The 17389-nt window shown below is 40.7% G+C and overlaps 1 protein-coding gene across 2 annotated transcripts in view; it reads left to right on the top strand.

Moving 5' to 3' along the window:
• nell2a (neural EGFL like 2a) overlaps nucleotides 1-17389 on the top strand; it is a 92903-nt gene that overhangs the window by 67773 nt on the left and 7741 nt on the right. The window contains exons 16-17 of one of the 2 annotated variants that reach the window (XM_080474611.1): nucleotides 12009-12149; nucleotides 14005-14198. In XM_080474611.1, the coding sequence (XP_080330737.1) occupies nucleotides 12009-12149; nucleotides 14005-14198 (335 nt within the window). The remainder of the gene's footprint in view (nucleotides 1-12008; nucleotides 12150-14004; nucleotides 14199-17389) is intronic. The other variant, XM_080474612.1, reaches the window with a different exon arrangement.

Here is a 17389-nt window from a genome sequence, read left to right as displayed (position 1 = left end):
TCTGTTGTCTTCCTTGGCTGAGAGAAGTCAGGAATAAAAATGTTCTCTCAGATCTTTCTCAGTCAGACGTAATGTTTTTCTATTTCTTTATAATTCTGCATAAAGGCACAAGTTAGACTCTTAACCTCACTTGAAAGAGTCTGAAGGTCATAGTTTGTCTTATTGTGCATTATTTATTCACTTTTCTTTTTTGTATTTCGATCACTGGAGTCATCTGATGTGATACAATAGTTGTATGTTATTGAAAAACGAATGAGCTCTTACTTCTTGACAGTCTTTTTCTTTTTTTTTTTCCATTTTGTTTAATGTTGCAAGCAACCTTACTCTTCATAACATCATTAAAGTGCAGAGTAGCAAGGCTGTCCACAGACCAAGCCAAATATGTTTGGCCTTGTTTCTCTGTATAAATCAGCCTGGATTTATAGACGTGCTTTTCTAAAAGCCTTTATGTGAATGCCCGTTATTTTTAACATGCTTTTTAGAAAACAGCCTTTAAAAGCAAAACATTTATACTCAGTGTCTTCTCCGAGGCTGTGAGGGAACATAAAACTTGGACATGGAGGCAACATATTCAAAATGTATACAAAATATAAATATTTGAAAGATGACAAAGAATGGCCAATCCCTGAGTACATTGTGTAAGTGCTGAGTGCCTTAAAGTCGTGTGCTAGAGGTTCCAGCTTGCAGCTTTTTCAATAAGACATTAGAGGGTGTATGCATGTATCAATAAATCTGCTGCAAATTGCTCTGAAACTGATACTCATTGTACATGTACATTTATGAAACATGAGTGACTCACACGTCAGAATAAAGGAAGAGGAAAAGGATGTAGGAACAAAAATCCTGCTTTAACATTATTTGATTTGATTAACTTCAGCTGACAAATAATATCAAGACAAACATTTGCACACGAGTCCATGCAGTCCAGTGGTTCTAAAGTGTGGGGTCAGGTGGATGCCTTTTCCCAACATGGTTTGGTTTTTTTCCCCTTTTACTCTTTAAAAAGGAATCATTACAAAAAGAAATAGATTCAGGGGAAAACTAATTGTTGGTGATGAACTAAATTCAATGCAACATAATGCATGTAGCAACGGTTGCTCTCCGAGTATAAAAAAAATCTACCAGATTATGAATTAAAAGCCTTACAGGCTTTTACAACATGAGGAGAGTTGTGCATTTTGTTGCTTATGGATCTTAACAGCCATTAACCTTTAAGAAGATTAGTATACGGAGCATCCAACCATAAATACTTGCTGTGAGACAAAACATCCATGAGAGTTGTGTTGCCCCGCAGCCCTGTGTGGGGGTGGGGGTGGCGGTGGGGGGGGGGGGGGGGGGGCTGTATGGATTATCTTAAAGTGATCTGTCCGAGTTGCTTTACATCAATAATAAACAGGATCCTACCTGTGGAAGCTGGCATGAAATGATCATGCACAGTTTATGAGCGTCTGACATAAAGCCACAATCTTCTATGTTTTTTATTGGAGAAGGAACTCAAAAGATTAGTTCCCCCTCCTTCGTTGTTTGATTTTTTTTTTATCATATCCTAAAGGACTATTTATTTATTTAAAGTTTGCATTTAGAGAGCATCACTCATTTTGCATAAAGCCCCACTTTTACTTGCAGTGAGCATGAGTAGTGTTGAGAAAAGCAGAAGACTATTTGATTAAAGATTTAAAAAAAAAAAAACACACACATAAGCCCTTTGAATAAATCATGGTCCAGTTTTATCTGAAGGTGCTTACTCTGCTTAAGATAAGTCAGCAGGACGATCTGGTAATATGTGATCCTCAAAGCCTCTTTAGTTCTTTACGTCTTAGAAAACACCCTGCAGATGTAAGAAGATCCATAACCATCACAGCATAAAGATGCTTTTAGAAATCGGGGCCCAGGACTGTAAAGAGTTCTGTTGCCAGCCAACAGTCGCCTGCATGAAATAATTGGACATAACATCTGTGAACATACTCTCTCTTTTTAGGTCTCAGATGTGTGCTTATTGACTGAATTGCTGAACTGTTCTTGTGAGATGAATGAGGAGGTAGCTCTTTGTATTTTCTTTATTTTCTCCTCATTATCTTCTGCTTTCAAGCCCCTCTAAGCTTATTAGGATGCTCGGCCACCAGTTAAAATTTTCTGTCACTGTGCTGTCAGTTCTGTAACTAATGGCCATCCCTGCCGTCCTTGGCTGGCCCCGTGCTACTTTCTCAAAGGACACCGTGGGCTGCTCAATGGAGAGGAGCATTTGATCAGATGCTGGGGATGGACACCTCTCGCTTTCATCTTTCCATTCATCTGCAGCCCAAGTCCTCGTGAGCACTTTTAATCAGCGCCACTGAGTCACACTGCAGTTAGCTTAGCATCTACAATGTTCTTTAAGGACAAGGAGATAGAGATAAAAGATTTTTATGTTCAGTGTTAATGATGCAATCTGGATTTTGCGATTCCTGCGCACTCCTGGAGGGTTATTTTCAAGAGCACCACGAAGCGGTCCCGCATTAGAGCTACATCGTAAATTGATGTTTCACTGGATGGAGAGACTCTGTCAAGCTGTGATCACGTCGAATTGATCCTCTCATTAAGAGGTGCCTTTCTTTTTTTTTTTGCTATTTGTTTGACTAATGTAATAGACAGTGAGCATTTGCTCAAACTTGAGATTTCTCTGCTTTGTGCAGAAAATACAGTCACGCGGGACATTTGTTTAGGCTGTGTAGACAGTTAGGCAGCGTATAACTACTGAATGATTGCTATTGAGAGATATAACAAGACTAGGAAGAGTTGAGCAAAAAGGATTGAAAATACAATATAACAATGGAAGAGGGGTCGTCACAATCAAGGAGAAAGAGCAGATGGGGGAGGTGAAGGATCCAAGGTAACATGAGGATGTCCAGAAAGTTCATGAGGAAACCTTGAAGGCAGGAAATGAAGGAGCCGGGAGCGCTGAGGTCACGCCGGCATATTGACAAGGACAGAGAGCAGAACAGGTCCTGGCAAACAATTTGTACCATCGGGCCTCATTTGCATTAATGTGGAGCTCCGGGGAGGTTTAAGTTTTACACAACATGACAGACCGGACAGACGAAACTTGAGCAAACTTGAGAAAGACAGACAGGAGAGCAGACAAAGTTAGGCTACATCCAGTTTATGTCCAAATGAAAACAACCTGCAGGAAGAGGAACACCTGAAAGGGATAATTGTCCCTTGGTGTTTGTGCTTTCAAAGAATGTTTCACTTCTGCAACTGCTGTGTTTTTGTGGGTTTAGCACAGTGCAATTTCCTTTAGATATGTCTCCAGTCAATCGCTTCCGAGCTGTGTGGATATTTATGTGTTTTTGGTATAAAAAAAATAACAATAAGTGCCGTCATTTTTAGGGCTGTTCAGTGCTTTCACATAGTCTGATCTCAGGTAGATGGTGAGGATTGTTCAGATGTTGACTAAAGCATCTTGTTGGGATGGTCCAAATGCAGTCTTTATAAAGTCTTTCCTTGTCATCCATGTGAAATTGTACTTGGACTGCCTAAACCAAGTGCATAACATGATGGTGATAATAATGCTGTCAAACATAGGAATCATAGCATTTTGTACAAATAATAATCAACATTTTGCACATTAGCCATCATAGCATCTGAAACACACAATTTAAAGTACAGTTGTTTGCAGAAACGACAAGAGAAAACCAGTTATTACTGTTGAATTAACCGCTGCTTGGGAATGTCTAATGTCTGGTCTTTCACAAACTTTCACATGACAGGACAATCATGCAAGGATTCATTTTTGTCTCATAACAACCAATCAGAAAGCAATCTGAGATGTCCTTGTCATTGTTTTCAAGCATTTCCAGTTTTATTCATCCTCCTCACAATAAAACCTACAGGAGTTTCAAAACCAGTTCATAGGGTAGAAACATGGCAATGCATTTAATTTTTGTAATAATATGGATTCAGCTTCACACATATGGGAACATTATTAATAGATAAGCAGCCATAGTATAGATGTCAGTATAATATTGTCAGATATGGGTAAATTGGAACAGGTGGCATGTGCATAAAAAAACAGCCGCACACAGGCTAAGGTACATAGGACGGAGGAACAGCTAACAGTAATTGAAGCTGTCGAAAGACACAGTATGGGCGTGTGTGTCCGTGTGTGTGTCCGTGTGTGTCCGTGTGCCTACAATATGTAGGCGGAAAAAAGAAACACCACAACCTCATCATAGTTGATGTCTCCCCTGGGCACTTTCCACCCAGCACTCAGGCCCAGGTAGTGAATATTTAAAACCATATTAATTTTTTTGTTCTTGTCCCTTGACAGCTCCCATGATGCATTGCTGCAGCTCTGCCTCCTTTTCTCTGAGATTTACCCACAAGGCCTGGGGGCCTGCGACTGTTTAAGCTCAAGCGGCTTGTTTAAGCACAATGATTATGTATTCATTATTTATTTAGACACGGCCCTACAAAGCACTCACTCCATCACCCTTAATTAGTGTGTCTTAATTAGGCCCTGCTAATGGCCGGAGCTGTCGTTCAGCCCAGTGCAACCTGCTGCTTCCACCTAAATGACACATCTCCAAGGGATAGGCCGCTCCTGCAGCTGTCGGAGCGCAGCGGACCTCACTGGGCTCAGGACACTGCTTACAATTAAATGCCAACCTAAAATTAAATTCTTTTTTTTTTTTTCCTGTGCTGCCACATACAGGTGAGCTCTGCATATACACCCTGTTGCCTGTTTTAAGGAGAGAGAGAAAAGGCACAAGAGAATTGCTCACAACTGCTAATTTAAGCCTTCGGTAGTCATCAGTATTCCAGCAATTAATGTCATGTTCTCATAGCTTCGCATTGGAGCTCGAGTGTCCAAAAACAAAACAAAAACATTCACAGTGAAAGGAAACCTGTGGGTTTGTAATCACTGGAAGTGTCTCTTTGTATCCTATAATAATTGCACAGATATATCTACTTTTCGAAAAGAGAATGCTAACACACCTGTGGTCATACTGTATAACGTACAGGAAAGCAGCTCCAAGAACAGGTTTGCAGAGGTGGAAAGAGCGCTGAACGTTTGACACTCAACTGTTGTTACATTGATTAAATTATACTCGGAAGCAAAGTGCTGTTGTTGAAATATGTTTTCAAATAATAGTACAATCAGGATCTAAAATACACCCTGTGTTATGCCCTCAGTTCAGAGCAAGAGTATAACATTGTAAAAATATGCGGAGGGACAGTCTGTGTCAGACCGAATTTTGTTTTATTGCAATTATATCTATCCAAACAAAAGAAAACTACATGTTATTTGATACTTAAATGCAACACAAAAACTATAACAGTGATCATTCAGGAAGTGTCAAAGGCCAACAACAACAACAACCGAAACTAGATATCCCAAAACTAAGACGAAAACATTTGCTACGCTACCTCCCTAGAGTAGCAAAACAGGAAAAACACTTTGAATGAAACAAATGGCAGCAGTGGGAGGAAACCTTCAGGTCATAAATTAACTAACATCCCAACGAGGGAATTCAGCTGGAAGGTGAAGATGCACCACTTTAACGCCTCAATTATCACATCAAAATGTAATAACACCTCTGATTTGTGTTGGAGGAATTGTGGTAAAGTAGATGACGTTATTCAAATATTCTGGGATTGCCCAAAGACAAGATTTTGGGAAATACATGCAAAATAAAATACGGAAAACTGTGAGAATTTAGTTCAGCATTCATATTGGAGATACTACCTGAAGATCTGTTTGACCGAGACAATAGAAACCTATCGACACTCCTCCTCCTGTCATGGTGGAAAATAATAACAGCCTCTTGGCTCAAGCCTCAAACACCCAACATCATGTAATGGAGAGATTGAGTGAAGCAAGTTCATATTATGGACAAACCAACAGCGAGACCGCAACTGAAATAATGAGACAAGATGAGAGCCACTAACACAAGTGATTGTAATGCTCTAAACACCTCCTAATTTCTTTTTTGATAATGTGTACAGTATGTATATGTGTGTGTCTGTGTGTGTCTATATATATATATATAGAGAGAGAGAGAGAGAGAGAGAGAGAGAGCGAGCTGTAAACTGGCCTAAGACTATTATACTGGAAACGCTTGACAAAATTTCCCAAAACTATCTATAACACAAGTACTTTATGACAAAAAAGCCTAAATTATCATACACATGAATCTAATCTCTAGTCAAGAGTTGAGTGGGGGTCCAAGGCCTCAGCTGGCTGGAGACCGGAGCCTCTGGTGCAGTTTAAACAGTCCCGCCTCTGATTCTACCTCCAGTCAGGGAGCCTCAGGTGTTCAGGGCCCAGCCGACGACTGTGGCATCACGGAGCCCCACTTACTACAAAAAAAGGATGTTAGATTAAGCAAAAGAGCTCTCACTCTCTTCAAACAGAACATACACAGCAAACACGTGGCCCCAACCATAATACCATGGAAGATACCAAAGTACTCATCTCAAAGATTACCCAAAGTCTCAAAGTTACTTTTCCATTGCATCTAATGGCATTGTCAGTAGAGGGCATCGAATTCAATTCACCTGCATGCTCGAAGTAATTGTCAGCTGCATCTTGAAGAACATTGAGAAAAAGAAATCCGATAAAAGCCAGGCATTTTCGCTGTCGGCTTCTGTTTCTTTTGGCTACAAAAATACAGATCAAAAGGTTTTAATATTAATCCAAATGTGGGCGTACTCAGTAGGAAATGGTTTTAAAATGAGAATATCACTTAGGTAAAATTATATACTACTCCAAAAAATACAGCCTCCAAATAACACACTTAACTCCTCCCTGTTAAATAGTGGGTGTTGTGTTTGCTTGTTAATCTCACTCTGCAATGCTACACCATCACTGCTGAGCTTAACCCTATATATATATATATATATATATATATATATATATATATATATATATATATATATATATATATATATATATATATGGAGATTTAACTTTTAACCTTTAACTCTATTTAACTCGCCTTTCATTCTGTCCCGAGCTACATAAAAAGAATATCTCCCAAGGATTAATAAAGTATTTCTGACTGTGATTTCTGCTTGTTTGTTTATTTCTATCATGTCTTGTTGCTCCTGCGGGCTCAGTTGTCATTTGCCTTTTACCGCAGACCGCAGAACTGGGTACTTCTGATGAAAACAACATCACATGTGAAATGACATTTGACACATTTTGACTAAAAGCAGGTGACACGTTGTGATTTGAGTTTTTCTGAAGGGGTGGGGGTTGGAGGGGGATTGCATGCAGAGTTATTGCATTCTGTATGCGCTCGCAGTCGCCGATTGTTCATGAGGCTTGTTTCCAATTTACCCTGATTACTCATCCACTCTCCCACTCAAGTGCTTGCAGATATGGATTTGCGTTTCAGTGTCTGTTTCATCTTCAGGAACTCGGTGTGAAACTCGCTCTGCCCTCGGGGTTCATGATGATTGATTGATTATTAGAGCTCCCTCTCTTTTTTTCCCCTTAATGAAGACCGAGGACCAGTGGCAATCACTCAATTACACTTTACTGTACATAACGGTGCGGCGATCCGCGATCCATTTCTCACCTTATCGCTGTGTCGCGGGTGTGCCAATAAAAAGCTTTGTACACATTATTATCGACTTAAAGGCTCTGCGGTCTCTTTCACGACCGGCGACGTGATCTGGCATGACAAATTCAGCTTGTTTGGAATTCCACTTACACCCATATAGCGTCTGAATTCGGGAGCAGGAGTTGAGATCCAGAGATGTTTCTGAAAAATTCTTCCCGTGATCCAGTGAGACTTACCAAGTAGACCTCTGGGGAAATAAAAAAAAATGAATAAAAAAGGTTTTTAATTGGGCTATATTGTATAGGACGTGTACATGTGGCAGGTTTTCACACCGAGTGATGCAACGCAGCAGAACCGCATCCCACCCCCTTGGGCTCTCTGTCAGTCAGGGAAAGAAGACATGTGGGGGCAACCGTGAATCGTGCAAAGAAGGAGGCGGGAGGAGGTGGAAGCAAAGGACTGTAACCTATTCAGGTTGAGAAAAGGCAGAAAAGAACCAGGTGAAGAGGTTGTCAGTAGCAGGGACAATAAAAGGGAGACATGAAGAGAAGAGGGCGAGCCGAGCTCAACTCTAAACTCTCCCTTTTTTCTGCTCAAAGAGAGAACAAACTGCCGAGTTTGGCAGAGGTGGTAATGAGAGCACCTCTGGTTTTTTTTTTTTTGCCTGGCTTTTTGAGACGCAGAGAGAGAGAGAGAGAGAGAGAGAGAGAGAGAGAGAGAGAGAGAGAGAGAGAGAGTGAAAAAAAAAGGGACATGTGGAAAGATGAAGGCAGGAGTTGAATTTAAAAAAAAAAAGGGAAGAAGGGCAGTTCATGGCAGAGTGGCATAACAAGCCCAGGAGGCAGCGGAGGAAACACCGTCCGCTTGTTCCTTACTTTGTCCTCCGAGAGCCGCCTTAATAGAGCCCTTGTTTCCAGCCTGCCACTCAGGATAATAAGTAGGATAACTGCAGTCTGTCTCATCCGCCCTCTTTTCTTCTCCTTCACCTACTCCTCCTCTTCCTCCCCTTCTTCCCATGTCTCCTTCCGACTCTTCTTCGTGTCCTCATTCTTCCTTTCATCCTCCTCCTCTGGCCCACCCTTCTGCTTTCCTCTCTGCCTGCGTAGGTATTTCTTTGTCATGTTCCATGTCTTTCAGTCAGCAAGGCAACTCTTTAATAGCTGCTGCGCTGCAGCCTTGACCTCTCTGGGAGATAAAAACAGAAAGCCAGATTTTATTTTGTTCGCCATCCTCTTTTTATTTTCTCGTGCTAGATCGGAGGGGGGGGGGGGGGGGTGAAATGATTTAGCAAGTGAAAATACTGTGCCATCCACATCTATGACAACAAAAGCAAAACCCCCATGATTTGGTATAGACAGCTCCTCTTGGCAGCAGCCTTTGTCTGACTGTCATCGTTGATAATTTAATAACAATGATCTTCTATTATCATTTACTCGACACAATAAAAGAGAAGGCGAGACTTTCGAAAGCCCTTGCGCATCCTCGCTGTACCTCACACGCTCAATCTTGTGGGTTCGAGGTGCAGCGCCAGCAAGTCACACGGTCCCAAAACAGAGAGGCACCATAAAAGTTGACGTGACGGCAGCCCGCGATGCGTCTCGCCGTAATTGCGGCTGACAAGTTTGCATGGATAACAGAGGAACCGCTAGACCTTCTGTTGAGGGTGTAACCCTGCGTTGCTACAACCAGACAGCCGCAGATTTAAAACACCTGAATGAAACATGCTCAAAATAACCCATTTGCATATTTTTAGACTTACCTCACCACCAGTGTCTGTTTATTAATAGCACTGACTGACTGCTTGTACTTTGAACGCTTTCATGCGGCCTTATTGGGCTGAAGAGGACGATTCATCAGTTGATTTGCCGAGTATATTGGAAATAGACTTGCATCTTGTTATTTTAAAACAGAGAAGGCAAACATGGCAAAGGTTGATAGATAGATAGATAGTCCTGTCTTTGTGGAATTATGGTTTGTAGTCTGCATGTTGATGGATGGATGTGGATGCATATCGATGGAATTGATCGTATTATGTGTGGCCGTTTCTGTGTTCGCCCTGTGATGATCTGGCGACCTTTCCATGGTGCTGCCCATGCCCTTCTCTCGTTATAAAGTTATTAGATCAACTCCAGGGGGAATGGAGTTACAGTTTTTTGATAAGAGAGTCATAACGAAACCCTGAAATCCAGAACTGAACAACAGATGGCAGCAATGCATGTAGTCAAACAGCAGTGACAGATACTCCCAATAGTGAGGTCGCGTTGGCAGGAAAGCCATACCATTCCAGAGAGTTGGTGAAAACATCCATGCTGAAGGCAGCAGACACCGCGCGATCAAAGAGCAACATCCATTTCCAATATTATTCTGGAGGGAAACGGGTTTTGTTAAATGTTAATACTTTTACAAGAGGTGGTTAGGGATCCCGCCTCACAGCAAGAAAGTCATGGATTCATATACAGGGCCTTTCTGTGTGGAGTTTGCATGTTCTCCCCGTGTGTGTGTGTGTGTGTGTGTGTGTGTGTGTGTGTGTGTGTGTGTGTGTGTGTGTGTGTGTTTCCTCCGGGTACAACAGTCCAAAATAACATGCATCAGGGGTCCCCCCCCCCCCCCCCCCCCCAGCTCTTCAGGACATACCTGTAAAAGAGATTATTAAACTCAATGTGGTTCTCCTGACTTCATAAAGGCTAAATAAAAAACAAAAAACAACGTGGTTCTTTGCAGGCAAAACATTGGAGATGAAATCATTTCTAATAAATTTTTTACTGGTCCAGCTCGTTTGACACGCCTTCCTTTTAAACGCTCCCCGTGCTGCTTTTATCCCACTGAATTTCTCAGGCAAGAAAGAGCATTTGATATTTGTTCTCAACAGTGTGAAGAGTTTGTATTCATTTTAAGATACATGCTTTGATACTGTGTCTGTACACCTGTGATTTTGAGGCCATGTCCTTTTAACCCAGCAATACACTCCTGAGGGGAGAAAATGAGGCGCGCTGCTCTCTCTAAACTGATGTAATTAGTAAGATGTGTTTCACTTTATATAGCCTGGCACATCATTACTGAGAGAGTGGGAACGGTTTGAACCTGACCAATATTAAAACCAAATTTTTTTTCTTTTTTTTTCCCCGTAGCAAACCTGCAGCTGACTCAGACAAATGCTGGTGATTTTTAAATAGATAAAGCCTTAATCCGCGGGACATTTGATCAACGGTTAATCTGCTGCAGAAATTCTATTAAAAGGCTGAGGGCTCATTAGCCAATAGATCTTAATCCCATTACTAGCTGTGCAGTGGGGAACCATGAGCCCGTCTGCATGTCGCTCTGTGGGGGATACTGTTGCAGGCAGCCGCAGAGAAGGTCACACACAGCACACTGCCATTTTCATAATGAGAGCAGAGCATCATGCATCATGCACAATCATAAAAAAGCCATCATCGGCTATGCAGACACATTTAATCATGATGCATGTCTGGACCTAACATATTTAGCCCCACTGTGTAATAACAGGCTTTATTTCCGCTCTCATGTGGGCCTGGCCCTTTAGTTTAATTAAATGTTCACTGGAATATCAGAGTAATCTGTCTCGCTCAGAGTGTATTATGCTCATTGTTGCAAAATTGCATATGAGCTGGTTGACGTGTGCAGTGACGCTTTTTGTAATAAATGTTTGGGTGTTGTGTGCAGAAAAGCAAAGCCAGAGAGCGAAAGAGAGAAACGAGGTACCAGACGAGCAGAGAGTGACAGGAGGGGGAAATAAATTCATGGAGGAGAACGTCAGAGCATGTAGTCTCATTCTCATATTAAAGAGGAAAGCAGAGGGAGGTAGCAGAGTCAAGGATATTTCTAAGTGGAGCTCTGTGAAAACAAACATCAGCTCCATGTATTGACAGCCACCCACAGGCTGTGTTTGAGTCTGCCCTGAGCCGCTCTGCACATCATGTTGTACACACTCCATATGTCCACACAGAGTTTAAACAAAAGTCTGAGCCACCTGGGAATTTGTCTCTTGACCTGTGATGAAAAAGAAACAACAACAAAAAAACTGAATCTGTACTTTGTTGCTTCCTAAAAACCTGAATCAGCTCCATGTCTGTCTTCCAAGAACAAGCTTGTTATGGTGAATTCATTCGCTCTTCCTGTATTTTATTGAAACAAATGTCCTTGTCCGGTTATCAAACCATGCTTAATCAATAAAGCCGTTGGACTAGATCCACTCAAATGTGAGACATGTTGCTTTATCTATTATGAATCAGTCAATATAGAGAATGCCTACCAGGCATGAACAGAGCTCAATAGTTTGTTTGCCGTAAAAGCAAAAATGTAAAATCGGCTTGATATGTTGACTTTATACAAACATCTCATTTTGCTCTTCTCTTCTCTTCTCTTCTCTTCTCTTCTCTTCTCTTCTCTTCTCTTCTCTCCTCTCTCCTCTTTTTCTCCTCTCCTCTTTTTCTCCTCCAGATATTGATGAGTGTGCGGACGGCTTTGTCGAGTGTGATAGTAAATCCACTTGTGTCAACTTGCCCGGCTGGTACCACTGTGAGTGCCGGGACGGTTACCATGACAACGGTTTGTTTTCTGCCAACGGGGAGTCGTGTGTAGGTGAGGGACTTGGGTTCACTTCCTCCACACAGACACTAGCAATCCGTTGAAAAAGGTCGATTTCACCTCCAATGTAAGGACGGCAAGGCTGTCTTTGATGAATGATATACTCAACATACTTAACACATACAAACACCCCCAAAAAGTTGAAATAACATAAATTAATTCCATGAAAAACATACATTTTAAAAGGATTACTGTAAAACTGTTTATACTGTAAGCCTCAGTCAATACTTGATATACTATATAAATTATAAATTATAATTTGGGCGTATGTTTAAAGACTCTAAAAGACTGTGGTTCTATACCTGCTTCACTATGTTTGAGGATGTTGCTCGTCACTGAGTTGTGAGTAACAACACCTGTACCATACTTCATAGGTAAGCTTGACAATGTTATCCTTTACATTATCTGCATACTCCACATGTTCCCGTCAAGAATTGAGCTGTTGTCCTAGTAACATGTATATTTTAAGCCACAGTCTCGCAATCTTGAGGCATAAATAAAGACATATAATGTATTTTAAATCAAAGCATCTCACTAACAATAGATAAGTTATGTTTTTTTAATGATGTATCATCATGTGAAAGGACATTTGGAAATCCAATGATTACTTGTTGGCATACGACTTGTTCATCAAGTCGGGCTCATCCTCCTACACTTTAAAAATCACTGTTTTACAGTGTATATGTTCTTCAACCTGTCTGTGGTCTCTCAGATATAAAATAATGTTGATAAATAACCATAATGTCATATGGAGTGTTCCAAACCATTGAGGAATGGAAGTCACTACCAGTTTTACTTTCTTGCATCGCTCTCCATTTTCCCATAAACCTATTATTCCATTATTCCATCATGTTGAGAATATGGGGCATGCTACATATGAGCACATATGAACATAGAAATCAAGAATTTCTTAGGTATGTAATGCATCTTTAGACTGTGTGAAATTCTGGTGCCAGTATAAAGTCTGGTCAAATGCTCATTCGAGTCATTTCATGAAATATCTGGCTCAGGACTTTTTGGCCATGCAAGAATATGACCTTGTTTGCATCATAAAGCTCCACAAAGCGCCATTCATTGAATTCATTTTACAGCCTTTAATTTCAATCTCAGTTTCATCAGATCTTCATGGCTCCTTTCTTTGATTTGAGGATTTGAATTTCAAAACCTTGAAAATGGTGCCTTTTGATGAAGCACAACTTTGCTGAAATCTCTGTCAAAAATCTTCTGGGGTGATACTTTTGTGTGAGCAGTGTATATAACTGACTTTATATATCATTATAAGTGTTTTTACCCCCCAAAGCTGTCACTTTTTGTCCGCTTTTTGCAGGCTGTTCATATTTCTCCAGCAGTGTCTCTGATTCAGACTGTCAGAAGAGGTGTCAGCTGTCAAAATGGAAACCCTCAATCTACAATAACACTGAAGCATTGCCTGTAACAATAGCACCTGCTCGTTGACCCAATCCAGACTGTCAATTTGAGCTGCAAGAAGCAGGAGGAAGAACATTAAAGCTCCTCCAAAAAAGGGAGAAAAAAAAATAGAACCCGCCTGCACCTCACAAAGCAAAGTTATAATTTGACCAAAACTGGGTTTCTGGGTTACATTACAGCTGCTTTCTGCATGCTTCAATCAAGATTGCAAAAGTAGTGTATTGCTGCGTTTTACTGTTCATTTTCAAGTCCAAAATAACACAAAGTGTCATCGAAAAAGACAAAAGTGTCACCGGCCACTGCCTATCTTTTTAATTATTTACTTCACACTGAATCAGCCCCTTTTCCCGCTGCCCGTGAATTCGCCGTGTTACAGTCACGCAGCATGTGTATGATGCCACCTCCTCTGTGCTCCCTGCAGACATTAATGAATGCAAGACGGGGAGGAACACCTGCGCCAACGACACGGTGTGCTTCAACCTGGAGGGAGGCTACGACTGCCGGTGCCCCCACGGACACAACTGCACCGGCGACTGTATCCATGACAACAAGGTCAAGCACAGCGGGCAGATCTGGGTGCTGGACAGCGATCGGTGCTCGGTGTGCTCATGCCAGGTAATAAACTGTGGCGAGAGAAGATGAGAGCGCGGAGATGGATGGACGAGTAGAAACACAGATATGACACACACACGTAGTCGGGCTAAGATGTAGAGACGCTCCCCCTCTCTTTTTCTTTTCTTTTTTGGTAACAGTGTGTGCATCCAGCTGGTGTAGGAGTGATTTTTCCGGGTTTTGTTTGTTCTCCTCCTACTTTCCAAGTGTCTAAATAAAACAAGTAGAAACCTGCTCTTCCCTGAGAATGACGCCGTCCCCGCCACATCAGATGGCTCTTTTTTTCTTTCTTTTTTTTGTCCTGTCACCAGACTCGCTCCTCTTTACCAGTCACTGGAAATGTTCCAGCACAAAAGTGCAGTAAACAATGTTTTTATTTTTGTAATCGATTCAGAATTTGTTGTTTTTCATCATGTTAGCACTAATAGACTTGCTTAGTTTGAAATCGAATTTCCAGCAATGGGTCGGATCAAATAGTTTGTTACTTTGATGTGCCAATCTCCTCTCCAGAAAAAAAAAACAAGAAATAAAAAATGCAAATTGTAGTGTGCACTCAGTCATGGTAAATAATTAAGCAGATAGTGTAACTGCATGTTTATAAAGCTGCGCTAATCAATATTTCATATTACCAATGGGTCAGATGGGTTTGTGTAGTGCACGTGTAGCAACAAACCCACAAGAAAATTCACAACTGACGGAATGAAGCGAAGCGTTCAGCATCTGAAAAGACAAGCGGGATATTACACAATATTTTTTATGGAGAAGTTGAAGAAAATTAGATTTAATGGTCCTCAAGTTGCCAGAAACATAAATCCCCCCCAAAAATCCTAATGCTGCTGTGTCTTAATACGAATATGTAAATGGGAAACTGCTTCGCTAGTAGCTTGGCGTTCATAAATGAGGGCTGGGATGATTTCAGAAGTTTAGTTAACAATCAATTGTCATACATATAATTGCGGTATAATTGTGTTTTTCGTGGGGCCGAAAGCCGGCATGCTGTGGTCTTTGGCTTTGCGACTAAATCTATTAGAAGAGTTTGTTGCAAAACAGTTGATCATGCAAATTCTCCTCTAATGTCTTCTAAAAACAGACGAAGAGGGCTCAGCGGGATTATGGTAAAAGACCTCCCAGTATTCCTCAAACACTGAAAAATGAAACACTGGGATAGGAATCTAACTTTTCGGCTTCATCCGTCTGGTTATGGGATCTTAATAGAAATAATAAAAATGACTGAAGAAAGCGAGCGAGATGGATGATTGTGACGCAGTGACATGTGGTTGACGGTTCGTTTATTAAGGTCTCATGTCTATACTTTTAGTTGGAGTGACTCCAAATGTTGACATATGAGAATAAACTTGAGCGTGTGCATGGTGTGCATGGTGCCCACCCTGACAACCCATCCTAAATATGTTGGTACAATGATAAGAATGATACGTGGTCACTTTTTAGGAGTCTGTCAGATTGATTCAGCATTTTAATGGTGTTGTTTTGATTGATTGCCAAAACCAAAGGGACAAGGCATCTGGGAACGGTTGGTCCGGAAAACCCATTCTGTCATCCCTCAACGCATTTTCCCTTCATGATTATCAGGTCACAGAGCAGCCATACTTTACATTTCACTGTTTCACTCAAACTAATGCCAAGTGTCTGGCAGAAGTGGAAGGTGATTATAGTGGATTAGTGTCGGTAGTGAATGATCAAGCAGCAAATTATTCATTTGATTACAAAGGACCAGGGCAGAAATGGCTCCCTAATTAAATGAGTCATATTAATTGATTTGCGAGATTGAAAAGCTGCCTGTCAAAATTAGTTGTATCGAGCATTTCAGGGAGCCAGAGGAGTAAACATGTTATTGTTATGAAGGTGACTGGACTCAGCTGGATATGAGATGGCGGGCCGCAGCTCACCGAAGGGCTGAATCAAGGTCAAACACAGCAGACAAGACAAAGACTGGGATGTGCCCAGGCTGAGGTCAAAACACTATGCAAATATTCTGTTTTATAAACTTGCTTTGAAAGCAAAATGTTTGGAGTCTTTCACCTCCACCTGTGCGTTTGATTAGGGGCTTTTCTCATCCATTCGCCGTTGTTACTGTTTGGGACAATTTGTAGTGCATACAGGTTTTAATGATTTATAATCAAGTTTCCTTTTTCGTATAAACCTTCAATACATCTAATGAATGATTGAAGCAGCAGTTAAAACAAAAGGTGTCAAACGTTGAAGCTTATAGCCTGAAAAATGATCAATTAATTATGCAGGAGAAAGAAATATATGAAGATGGCATAAATATATAGAAGCGGTGAATATATGTAAGTGTAACAAATAACGCCATGAATGAAATTATAAAGACGTCTTACAGGTTCATGATACAATTATCCTAATTAAGGAAGGAATCCATGAAGAGCTGCTTCCTCTCATTACCTGCGGTTTAGTGCAGGATGTGTCTGCGGGCTGTAACTACACATCATTTTATTCTCAGTAAACGTGAAACTTTCTTTGTCAAGAATCCGTTCGTAGTTTGTTCCAAAAAAAAAAAGAAAAAGAAAAAGGTCAGAAACAAATTAATTACACTGAAGTTATTCAAAAAGTTTTCCAATCTTGAGATGAAATTCCCCAATTTAAGCCACACAACAAGAACAATTGTTTTATACTTCATTTTGGATGAATCAATGACATTTATTCATTTCAAATATAAACAAGTATGTGGATCCTGTGAAACATACAAACATGAGAGAAAGTAAAAACAAGAAATCTCACAAATAATCTTTTTCACTGACGTGTTGTACAAAATGAAATCTCCTCTCGTTCTTATGTTAATTTTGCTTCTGTTTTCAATTTAATTTAATTTAAAAAGACAAACTGAAACACAATTTTTGGAATCAAACACTGTTTGTCTTGTTTGTAACATATCCATGAATTTGATTAATTTTGACTTTAAAAAAAAAAGGTGTGTTGGTGTGATTTAGGTCTCCAACTTTTTGCATCATTCTTATTGCTCTTTTCTGTTGAATGGTTTGTGGAGGCAATTACATTTTACTATGACTCCAGGCACCGCGATCTAAATATGGTAATATGAGTGCACAATAAAGATCGCGTCGCTTTATTTGATATTGAGATGCTCCGTGATATGTATGGCCGCCTCATCCAATACAAACCAACCTGAGCCTTTGGGTTGATGTGTGGTTTCCTGTTAA

Source organism: Lipophrys pholis (assembly GCF_963383615.2).
Source record: "Lipophrys pholis genome assembly, chromosome: 11".
Taxonomy (NCBI): Eukaryota; Metazoa; Chordata; class Actinopteri; order Blenniiformes; family Blenniidae; genus Lipophrys; species Lipophrys pholis.
The sequence above is the reverse complement of the archived record's forward strand: the minus strand, read 5'-3'. Positions and strand labels throughout refer to the sequence as shown.